The 12,073-nt window shown below is 38.3% G+C and overlaps 1 protein-coding gene across 2 annotated transcripts in view; it reads right to left on the bottom strand.

Annotated features, from left to right (window-relative positions):
- The window catches only part of LOC123556812 (la-related protein 1B-like), a 75,363-nt gene extending 63,835 nt beyond the window's left edge, over positions 1 to 11,528 (bottom strand). For both annotated transcript variants that reach the window (XM_045347805.2, XM_053543143.1), the window contains exon 1: positions 10,571 to 11,528. In XM_045347805.2, the coding sequence (XP_045203740.2) occupies positions 10,571 to 11,048 (478 nt within the window). In that variant the 5' untranslated portion in view covers positions 11,049 to 11,528. The remainder of the gene's footprint in view (positions 1 to 10,570) is intronic.
- Between the last annotated feature and the right edge of the window lie 545 nt (positions 11,529 to 12,073).

Genomic DNA, 12,073 nt, shown 5'->3' with positions numbered 1-12,073 from the left:
TAAGTTAAACAAGAGATCACAGAGTGATCTTGGCGCCCACCAATGTGCCATTTTTGAGTGTTCCAGATTTCAAGACTTATTGACTAGTTCAAGGTCAAATTTCATTTCCGTACACAACACTGTGCATGTGGTCTAAATTCGAAAGCTGTAGCTTGAGAAATGTGAAAGTAGGTCACTAGATCAATTTCAAGGACAAAGTTCTTTGTACACAAAACTATGCATGTGCATCAAGTTTGAAGACTGTAGTTTGAGAAATTTGAAAGTAGGTCACTAAGTCAATCTTAAGGTCAAAGTTTATTTTGGTACACAAAACTATGCAAGTGTTCCAAATTTGAAGGCTGTAGCTTGGGAAATGTGAAAGTAGGTCACTAGGTCAAAATCTAGGTCAAATTTCACTTCAGAACACAAATCTATGCATGTGGTCTAAATTTGAAGCCTGTAGCTGCAGCAATGTGAAAGTAGGTCACTAGGTCAATGTCAAGGTCAAAGTTTGTTTCGGTACACAATCCTATGCATGTGGTCTAAATTTGAAGCCTGTAGCTGCAGAAATGTGAAAGTAGGTCACTAGGTCAATCTTAAGGTCAAAGTTCATTTTGGTACACGAAACTAGGCAAGCGGTCCAAATTTGAAGGTTGTAGCTTGAGAAATGTGAAAGTAGGTCACTTGGTCAAAATGAAGGTCAAATTTTATTTCGGAATACAGAACTATGCATGTGGTCCAAATTTGAAGCCTGTACCTTCAAAAATGTGAAAGTAGGTCACTAGGTCAATGTAATGGTCAAAGTTTGATTCGGTACATAAAACCATGTACGTGGTCCAAATTTGAAGGCTGTAGCTTGAGAAATGTGAAAGTAGGTCACTGGGTCAAAATCAAGGTCAAATTTCATTTCGGAATACGAAACTATGCATGTTGTCCAAATTTGAAGCCTGTACCTTCAAAAATGTGAAAGTAGGTCACTAGGTCAATGTCAAGGTCAAAGTTTATTTCAGTGCACAAAACTATGCACGTGGTCCAAATTTGAAGGTTGTAGCTACAGAAATGTGAAAGTAGGTCACTAGGTCAAAATCAAGGTCAACTCATGTCAAGGTTCATCTTGCCACTCAAAACCATACATGTGGTCCAAATCTGAATGTTGTAGGTTATTGACAAGAAGTTTTTAAAAAAAATTTCCCTATATAAGTCTATATGAACCATGTGACCCCCAGGGCGGGGCCATATTTGACCCTAGGTGGATAATTTTAACAAATTTGGTAGAGAACCACTAGATGATGCTACATTACAAATATCAAAGCCCTAGGCTTTGTGGTTTGGACAAGAAGATTTTCAAAGTTTTTCCCCATATAAGTCTATGTAAACCATGTGACCCCTGGGGCGGGGCCATATTTGACCCTAGGGGGATAATTTGAACAATCTTAGTAGAAGACCACTAGATGATCGTCACATACAAAATATCAAAGCCCTAGGCCCTGTGGTTTTGGACAAGAGGTTTTTCAAAGTTTTTCCCTATATAAGTCTATATAAACCATGTGACCCCCGGGGCGGGGCCATATTAGACCCCAGGGAAATAATTTGAATCATATTGGTAGAGGACCACTAGATGATGCTTCATACCAAATATCAAAGCCCTAGGCTCTGTGGTTTTGGGCAAGAAGATTTTCAAAGTTTTTCCCAATATAAATCTATGTAAATTATAGAAATAAACAAAGGGCCATAACTTACTAAAAAATTGTTGAACCAGTCTGATTTTCAGGGGGACACAACTAGGGTACCAATACATCATTCTGACAAAGTTTGGTCAAAATCCCCCTAGTAGTTTCTGAGGAGATGCGATAACGAGAAATTGTTAACGGAAGGACGGACGGACGGACGGACGGAAGGACGCCGGACCACGGACGCAGAGTGATTTGAATAGCCCACCATCTGATGATGGTGGGCTAAAAAGGGCATAATTCTGTCAAAATTCAATCAGAGCTATGGGGATTGTTTCTCCTGGTGTAGACTTTGGTAGTAAATAAGTTTTTCAAGTTTCAAGTCAATAGCTTTGATAGTAACAGAGATATTTGACTTTATCAAAAACTTCAACCAACGCCGAAGCCGACACCGGGGCGAGTGCAATAGCTCTACTTTTTCTTCGAAAAGTTGAGCTAAAAATGCGTGTGTAATATATTCAAATGCACCACAATGGAAATCTGCTTTCTCTGCAGGCACTAGGCTAGCGTCACTCGTGCTACTCTGTAGAGTTGGTCAGAGCCCCGTTACAGAGGCTCAGACAGCCGACATAATGAACACTTTTAAGCACATGAAAACCCAGGACTTTGCATTATGAATTAAATAATGTTTATGGCATGTTATATACATAGAATAAAAGGAAGAAGTGTTTTTAATGAAGTTATTAACTTACCAAAAATTCCCAATTTTAATTAAAACCCCGCTATTTTTTCCCAATCTGAGTAAAAAATGTCATTATTTTTCCCAATTCAACTGGTACCGGACCTTTTCCCAAATGACTGTGTTCTGACTAACTCTTAATCACTCATTTGGAAGAATTTATGGAACAGTTTGACTTTGATTCCCTCACAATTCTGACCACCCAACTGAGCACGCACATACAGTTTCAATAATTCAATAAGCGTTCCTCAATCTGGACGGTGCGTGATGCATTCTTGAACAGTAAGTGTTTATGTCATTAGCATAATTTTTTAATCACATTAGGAAAAAACAGTAGCCTGGTCAGGCTTGTAAAAAGTTGTATCTGCGGAAAAATGGTAGCCCGAGCTCAAATTCGGTAGCCACGGGCTATCGGACTTCCACTAATTTCAAACACTGTATAGCTTGACCCCTGAAAAACTGATCTTGACTCTTGAAAATCTGATTTTGACCCTTGAAAATTTAGGCTGAAGAGTCAATGACTCTCGAGTTGCAAAACCTACCGCACACCCTGTCTGCTCATCCGATAGTTGTCACTGATCCCTACCAACTAATGAGAGTATTGTGTATTGTCATCGAATTCTCTCCTTAATGTTAACACAAATGGATTGGTATGAAGGGATTATGAAAATAGACTAGGGGGTATAGCTTATCTAAAGAATACATTGGTCTAAATCATATCTCCCAGTACTGCCCAGGAATTCCCTGTATTTCCTGCCGTCCTGGGAAATACGAGTATATCCCGCTTTAATGCCAACCCTGTAAACTCATCGGCATCTACCTATATGCCAAGTTTTAAAATCAATGCCTAAAGTTATGCTCTGGACACAAATTATGATGGATGGACAGGCAGACAGATGCATGTGCTATCACATAAAACATTCATTTTTTTTCAAAACTGGGCTTATAAAAAGAGAGAAAACAAGAGCTGTCTCCATAGGATGACACATGCCCCCGATGGCACTTTAAATGAATAGTTATGGCCAATGTTCGAGTTTAGGACCTTTGACCTACGGAGCTGGGTCTTGCGCGCGACACGTCGTCTTACTGTGTCACACATTTATGCGTAGTTATTTTAAAATCCATGCATGAATGACAAAGATATGGACCGGAGACGCCCATCAATGCACTATCATGAAAAAAGACCTTTAACATCTAAGTGTGACCTTGACCTTTGAGCTACAGACCTGGGTCTTGCGCATGACACGTCGTCTTACTGTGGTACACATTCATGCCAAGTTATTTGAAAATCCATCCATCGATGACAAAGATATGGACCGGACACGCCCATCAATGCACTATCCCTTAATGTCTAAGTGTGACCTTGACCTTTGAGATACGGACCTGGGTCTTGCGCGCGACACGTCGTCTTACTGTGGTACACATTCATGCCAAGTTATTTGAAAATCCATCCATCGATGACAAAGATATGGACCGGACGCGCCCATCAATGCACTATCCCTTAATGTCTAAGTGTGACCTTGACCTTTGAGCTACGGACCTGGGTCTTGCGCGCGACACATCGTCTTACTGTGGTACACATTCATGCCAAGTTATTTGAAAATCCATCCATGGATGACAAAGATATGGACCGGACACGCCCATCAATGCAATAACCTTTAATGTCTAAGTGTGACCTTGACCTTTGAGCTACGGACCTGGGTCTTGCGCGCGACACATCGTCTTCCTGTGGTACACATTCATGCCAAGTTATTTGAAAATCCATCCATCGATGACAAAGATATGGACCAGACACGAAAAATGCGGACAGACCGACAGACTGACAGACCGACAGACTGACAGACCGACAGACAGACGGTTCAAAAACTATATGCCTCCCTTCGGGGGCATAAAAATTAGGTTTCAGGAAATTGAAAGCTTTGAAACTTGATTACTGACACACTATACGTTTTTTTTTTGCTTATATGAGCGGTACCGATGAACGGTACCATTCCCAATGCCAAAAAGAGTCCATTTTCCCCAATTGTCATTAAATAAATAAATTCCCATTTCCAAAAATTAAAACTGAAAGTAAATCGGCTGTGAAATGCGCCGCATTGTGTTTTTTACAACTGCTTAAATTTATAGGCACCGTAAATATAAATACTAGAGTTTTTTTTTATTCTATAGCAGCAGCCGAATATCGGCCTCGTCCCCCAGCCGAGGATTTCCCCCACAGCCAAGGATTTCCCCTACTGCAGTCCGAAATTCCAGTACGTCCGAAATTCCCCCCCCCCCCCCCCCCCCCCCCCCCCCGAAATCGTAAACAAAGCAAGGGAGATTACTCCGTTAGTTCATATTGACGCTTTACGATACTGTTTTACAACATCATCAGTTCCGATACCAAGCGTAAAAAAAACTAAATTATCAGAGTCATTTTCGGAGGTAAACGGGGATTGTTAAAAAAACAACTTCTTTTTTTCATCGGCAAAAGACGTAAGTATATGTCTCATATTACGACACATTTTGTAAGTGTGTAGTCATGTAGTTGCTAAAAGTTGCAGGAATATGTAATAAAAACATAGTTTAAAGTGTTTATTATGCATAATTGTAAATTCCCCCCCAAGTGAAAAAAATCCCCCAAAATTGCTTGTCGCGCGCTATTTTCTTCCCCCAATGACAGGCTGGGGCCCCTTCCCCCAGTCGTTTAAAAAACCCTGCAGGGGTTTTTTTTATTCTATAGCAGAGGCCGAATATCGGCCTCGTCCCCCAGCCGAGGATTTCCCCCATAGCCAAGGATTTCCCCTACCGCAGTCGAAATTCCCCTACGTCCGAAATTCCCCCCTCCAAAATCGTAAACAAAGCAATGGAGATTACTCACAGCGATTTTCCCGACCGAATATCGGACCCGTTCACAATTGCAGACGGTCTTTCACAATTTTCAATGGGTGTGAAAACCTTTAGAAATAGTAGAAAAATGTTAGAAAACCGTTCAGTGGACCCGAGGTTCCGGTTTTGACCAGCGAAAATCGATAAAAACTCGTATCTGACCTGCACATAATATGCCGTGGGCGTCTGCTTGTCTCGCGGTAATACTCTTTGATGCGTAACGAGTTCGAAAGCTCTGTCCCTTGTCAATCAAAATCCCAGTGAACTTCATACTGTTTGTCGACACCAGCGTAAGTATGACAGTAGGTGGAGCGTCGTATGTTAATTAGCTACTGACAGATGTCAATCACGCCACGCGCGGACTGACACGTGGTTATCATCCGTATGTAATATAGATGATTGATAAACAATGCAGCGTCAGATTATCGTGTTTGTACCTCTTGTTAATTAGCGGTAACAGCTTATGCTGTATTGTGTAATATGTGTTGTTAATTTAAAGTAATTATTTTATGTGCGGATTCGATTAAATAAGCCGGTCGGCCGTTACGCAAGTTTATTATCTTTGCCGAGGTATTTTGCTAGAGCAAAATTAAATATAAATGTTTTAAGTAATCAGATGTTATAAGTATGGAATAGTTCTGGTGAAAAGATGAAATTTTATCAAGAATTTTTAATGTTTGCTTTCGTTTTTTTTTTCATATTTGTCACACGTTTTCGCGATCGTGATTTTCGGACTTTTTTTATCCTCTCTTACAAGATTTTCTAGTACAATTGAAATAAAACGCCAACAAAAGTATGCATTTAATAATAATATGATGACTCTTGCAAAAGCAACTCTTATTTTAAAGCATTTTTTTTGTGAATAAAAGCATGTGATCTTTAAATATTCAATGATTTGAGCATTTCAACTCTCCCCACCCACCTTGTTACAATGATAAGTGAACATTAGTGCAAGTCCATCTAAGTGACAGTGTGTATAGTTGCTAAAAGTTGCAAGAATATGTAATAAAAACATAGTTTAAAGTGTTTATTATGCATAATTGTAAATTCCCCCCTGAGTGAAAAAATTCCCCAAAACTGCTTGTCGCGCGCTATTTTCTTCCCCCAATGACAGGCTGGGGCCTCTTCCCCCAGTCGTAAAAAAAACCCCTGCCCTGAATACTCTCCCTCTGTGTTCCAACTCGGATGTTTCGTAACTACCGTTGTAAAAGAATGCGGGATTGGGGACGAAACAGAATATTAGTACGCAATTGGAGGTACAATTGTTACTTGTATGAATTCCCGTTTTACTGATAAAATGTCGCACAACAGCAAATCAACGGTGTCGATCGAAAATCCCGAATAACGAAAATGCCTATTTTTTCTTTGCCGAATAATATTCAGCATTTTCCTGCGCACATTCTCTCCAAATCTGGGGTCAACTAGCCTATAGGAAAGGGGTGAAACATGAAGAAATAAAATACCGAATAATGAGAAAAATAGAAAATGCCGATCGATTTCGCTGATTGAAAAAAAAGCCAAATAGTGAATTTCAACAAGTTTTTAAGTTACAAGTGTCTTTTCAATACTTTTCAATAATTAAGCATGTAGCTCATCCAAATATCAATTAGCATTGCAAGTATGGATGTTCTGTGCTGTTTACTTTTTTCAGAAATTGATCTGAAAAATTCATTATTCGGTATTTTATTTTTGATTTAGAAAAGGCGGGAAAAACACTAAAAATTAGTTTTTTGCCTCTCCTGAAAATCACCTTTTTATGTTTCAGGATTTTCGATCGACACCGTCGAAATACTACCATAAAAAGATTAAGGCAGCAGGAAAAGAAGAAAAGAATCTCTGAAATGCCTACAAAACAACAGAATGTTTAAGAAGAGGGTGCATCGCCAAGCAAAAAAGAGGAATAGAGGTCTGTCACTGTTGGGCCTGGCGAACTGCCATTACTGGCGAGTTAATCTACATGTTCATCCTCACACGAGATGTTATTGAAACAACAGAGAAATTGCTGTATAATGTGACATCTGAACGACTGTATTAATGATTAAACAGAGTTCAGAGCCTTTTCAGTTGTTATGTTGAATTAATTACTATAAAATGTGCTTCATAGAAATTTGACCAAAAACGACGTGATTTTTCCCAATGCACGGGTACCAGTACCATTCCAAAAATACTGGAAAAAAAAACCTGCTATATGTTATGGAAACACGTGAGAATTAGTTGATTGACTAACTTTTACATTGAAAAGCATTTGTATCAATTTACTCACGGTGTCTTAATTATAAATATATTATCTATATTTAACGAAAGTTAAATTCATATTCCTCCTGGGTATATTGGTAAATACAGCAAAAACGTTTTTGGACAAAGCAGCTCGGGTTCGATTCCCGACTTTTTTTTCTCTTTAAGATAGTGCTCTATTCTATTGTTCATAATATGACCATACTTTAATTTTGCATTGTTTTTGGTCCTTCGTATGCATGAAATTGCTCTTACATGCACTCTCAGGGATATAAATTAACACTCGCCCAGTCATGGGCGACCAGATTTAAAGCTGGTCGAGTTTATTTTCCAAGATAGTCGCCCAGCTGGCGAATGGCTTTGGATTCTTCTAATGTCAACATTCTTGGGTTTTCCGAAACTGTCTTATTAATATGCACGACGTCACTTAAATCAACCAATTAAAATTACTGATATATACTACGACCATTCGGCAAATGTGGATTATTTACTCTGTCACTAACAATGGCTGCGCCCATAGAAATACAGCACTTGAAAGTAGAGGTTTATTGAAGGCTGTTAAAGAGCTTGGAACAGCCTGTTGCGGCGACAATAGGAAATATTATCAGGATTATGAAATGTCCTAAAGACTAAAGAGGACTTTTAATGAAAAATGGGCTGTTAACAGACCATGCACCCTCTATCAAAAACTCAAAATGCCCATAAACAACCCATATCCTCTAGTGCTGCAAAAATCATTCAAACTTTAAATTAAATGCGTCTGTGTTTGAGAGGCCATGTCCTATGTTTAGAACATGTCATGCACTGGTTGATTACAACTTTCCTCTTTCAGTGTGAGTTTGATGAGTGTTCTGTATTTAAGAAATTGATGTATTTTGGTAGGAAGCAAATTACAAGACCTATTATTAAGTGTGTAGATCTAAACCGCTTTTATTATATTTTTCCACTAATAATAGCTGGGCCCCTAACTTTTAGGCTGGGCCCCTAGAAATTTGCCTGTAAGGAGCCCAGATGCTAATAGGGTAGACCCGAGTGTTAATTTATATCCCTGCACTCTCATAAAACATTGTCTATTAAGGGAATGGCAGTGGCTACGATTACGGTACCATAATCCTAGCCTCCGATTCTAGGATTACGGAAGTTCCGTATTCCTAGACAACCCTATGAGGATAAGCTAGGATTACGGAAGTATTTAAGAGGCATCAAATGTCTGTTATGACATGCATAACTCTTATTGTAAACTTACTTATTTCACATAAAATAGCGGGTTTTTCATGCCTGCCCTATTATCTCGTGTTATCGATCAGCCATTTTACTAAATTTTTTTTTTTTGAAAATTGGCAGACAAATGAAAAATTATATTCTTAATAATAGCTCAAAAGGATTATAAAAAAGTTTTTATACTCAGTGTGCGACATTAACGATAGCCCGATCGCCAATGGCTACGAAAATTCGGCTCGGGCGACAGGAAATCGGCAGACCGTAGCCCGTCGGGCTACGAAAAATTCTGAGGAATAAATTTACCAAAAAGATCAATGCAAACGTGGGAGCAAAATAGTTGCTTTGAAGCTTCAAACTTCGCTCAAATCCAATCTCAAAGCGAATGCAAGTCGCCTGATTTTTTTTCTTTTGATGCGCACCCGCTAATCATTTGACAATTTGCACCATGTCATAATGGTTATGTGCGTTGAATACACATACACACTCGCCGATAGCATAATTTAAGCTCCGCCTACTTCAGGTACTTGTGAGATTTTCGCGAGAAGTGTGAAAGCAAATCAAATTATCGGTTTCACCAGAGGCAATTGTAATAGGCCAATCAGCGCCGCGGTTACGTCTTTGACACTTAGCATTTAATTGTCAACACGTGCAAGTCGTTTTCTAAAGAATTGTCAATTACATATGCGATTAATTGGAATTATAGACACAATTATTTGGTATCCATGGTAAAAGAAGGACATGTAACGTATTAACTACGTAAAACTAACGTTGATGGATGAATTGATTTGAATACCGGTATGTATTTCTGGGTTTGACACAGTTTACTTTCAGTTTTATTCGAATGAGAAACTGTTCACACAAGTGGTGACTCGGTATAAATGTGTAAGGTAAAATGATGTAACTAAGAAAATGAGTGGTCATTGAATCAATTCACAGCGTCGAGGTAGAAATATAAAAATTAATGGAGTCTTCCAACTTCTCCCCAAAGTCTCCCCACTTCTCCTTAAATCAGTTTGAGGAATAATTGACTTCTCCCAAAAAAAATAATGGGCCTAGCGAGACCCCTGGTCAGTCTACTGCCAAGCTATTTCTTGTCTACCATGTCTACAAAGCTGTTTAGATCTCTTTTCATGACTCTGTGTCTTTGACTTTCTGCACAATTTTGTGAACACTGTTTCAGATTTTGAAATCAATTCTAAAAAAACTCATTCAAATTTCTGAAATATATCAATATTCACCAACCTACAGCAGTATAATGAAAGAAATTAAATATTACTTGAATGAAAGTCTTGTTTATTCTTGAGCGAAAAATTAGTGGGGCTACGAAAAATTCTGTCGGGCTACAAAAAATTGGAAGTCCGTAGCCCCATTGGCTACGGTGTTAAAAAGTTAATGTCGCACACTGTATACTTTAAATGATTTGTTTTTGCCTGTCACTTAAATTTAGATTTCCGCGCATATAGAATAGGGCGAAATCAACACCTGAATACGTTTTTGTTTAAGTGAAATAAGTAAGTTTACCACATCATGTAGCCTATGCATGTCTTAACATATATTTGATGCCTCTTAAATACTTCCGTAATCCTAGCCTATCCTCATAGGGTTGTCTAGGAATACGGAACTTCCGTAATCCTAGAATCGGAGGCTAGGATTACAGTACCGTAATCATAGCCACTGCCTAAGGGAATATGCCCTAGTCCCCTCAGCAGGAAGAGCATGCACAAATATTTGGGTCTTGCTATGCACTTGATGCAGCTAAGCTATAATATAATACAAGTGAACTGCAGGTAAGATTTGCGTGGATAGCATATCTAGTGCAGACATTTAATAAACATGTGATAAATGAATGCTTACACACCTGCTTCAGAGCTCTGGCTCTGACTTGGGACAACTGGAGAAGACTTAGCTACACCCCATGGGTTTGTCTTTGGCAATGGCGCTTCAACATAGTTCACATTATCAAACTTCTTAACTATTTCTTCTTTTTTCTCTTCTTTTTCAGTTTTCTTCTCTTTCTTTTCTGTCTCTTTCTTATCAAAGTCTTTTTTCTCATTTTTTCTAGTACTTTTGTCATCTTTACGTTCATCTTTTTTGTCTTTTCTATTCCTTACTTCCTGAAACTCATCATCTTCAGTCTTTTCTTGAGATGCTTTAACTTCACCTGATTCTTCATTTCCTGTCTTTTGTTGAATTGAATTTGCCGATAATTGTTTCTCAAGCGTTCTTTTTGCCCACACATTTTCAATCGGTGGTTGTTCACTTACATTTGAATCAGAACCTTTGGACTGAAACTTTTCAGTTTCGTCCTGTGATACCGATGTCATAGCTGTAGACATATTGCTACACTATATGAATGTTTACTTTCAAACAGAATCAACACTTGTGTCCAAGTGAAAATGAAACAGACTGCTGTACAATATACAAACCAACCTTTATTTTTGCCTTCATCAGATACCTTCTAACAAAGGCAGTTGCTTAAATAGTTAATACATCGTTACACACAACTTCAGTAAACGGTTAAACAAACAAATTGAAGTACAGAGAGCAAATTCCCTGGAATATGTCGCACTTGCGCAATTTTCTTGGACTTCAGCCACGTTGTCCAACCGTTTGTCTTATTTTCACAGTCATTTTTCAAAGTGTCAGCTTCTGTAGATTGTAAGAATAGTCTGGACAAATGGCAATTTTATTTGCGATACTTAATTAGAGGTCAAAAGCTAGTGGAAAAGGAGGAAATAGGCACAACTTTTTATCAACAATTGTTTTGAGCACATGTCGCCATTACTGTGAAAGTTAGACACTGCGCATGTGCAGCCCAATCGGAACTTACAATTTTGGTTCCCTGCTTTGAAGGACTTGCAGCGATTACTTCCCCTATAGGCATAAAGACACTAAAAGGAAATATAGGTCATATACCGCTAAATAATATTCCCTATATCTTTAGGTTATAACACACTAAATAGTTGTTGTACTTTATGGTTACATTCTATAACAACCTTCAGTTGTTATTTATATCTATGTGTGTTTTTATTATACAATAAGACCTGAAATTCTATATTATAAACTTTTAACGCCTCAAGAAAGCTAGATCCTAATATTGAAAGAACTGATAGGCATTCCGATAGACATATGACAGAACTGATAGACATTCCGATAGACAATTGATAGAACTGAAAGACTTAGTCAATCTTCTTGAAATCAAGTTCCATTTGAAAAACAGTTTAGTTCAATAGTCACATTATCATTATGTAACAATTTAGTCACTTTTAGTTTGATGTTAGACTGATATATGCATGATTTCTTCAGATTTTCTCAAGAATATTTTGAGATTTAACGCGGAATCTTTCACTTCCGGTTGTCT

Source organism: Mercenaria mercenaria, chromosome 5 (assembly GCF_021730395.1).
Source record: "Mercenaria mercenaria strain notata chromosome 5, MADL_Memer_1, whole genome shotgun sequence".
NCBI lineage: Eukaryota > Metazoa > Mollusca > Bivalvia > Venerida > Veneridae > Mercenaria > Mercenaria mercenaria.
The sequence above is the reverse complement of the archived record's forward strand: the minus strand, read 5'-3'. Positions and strand labels throughout refer to the sequence as shown.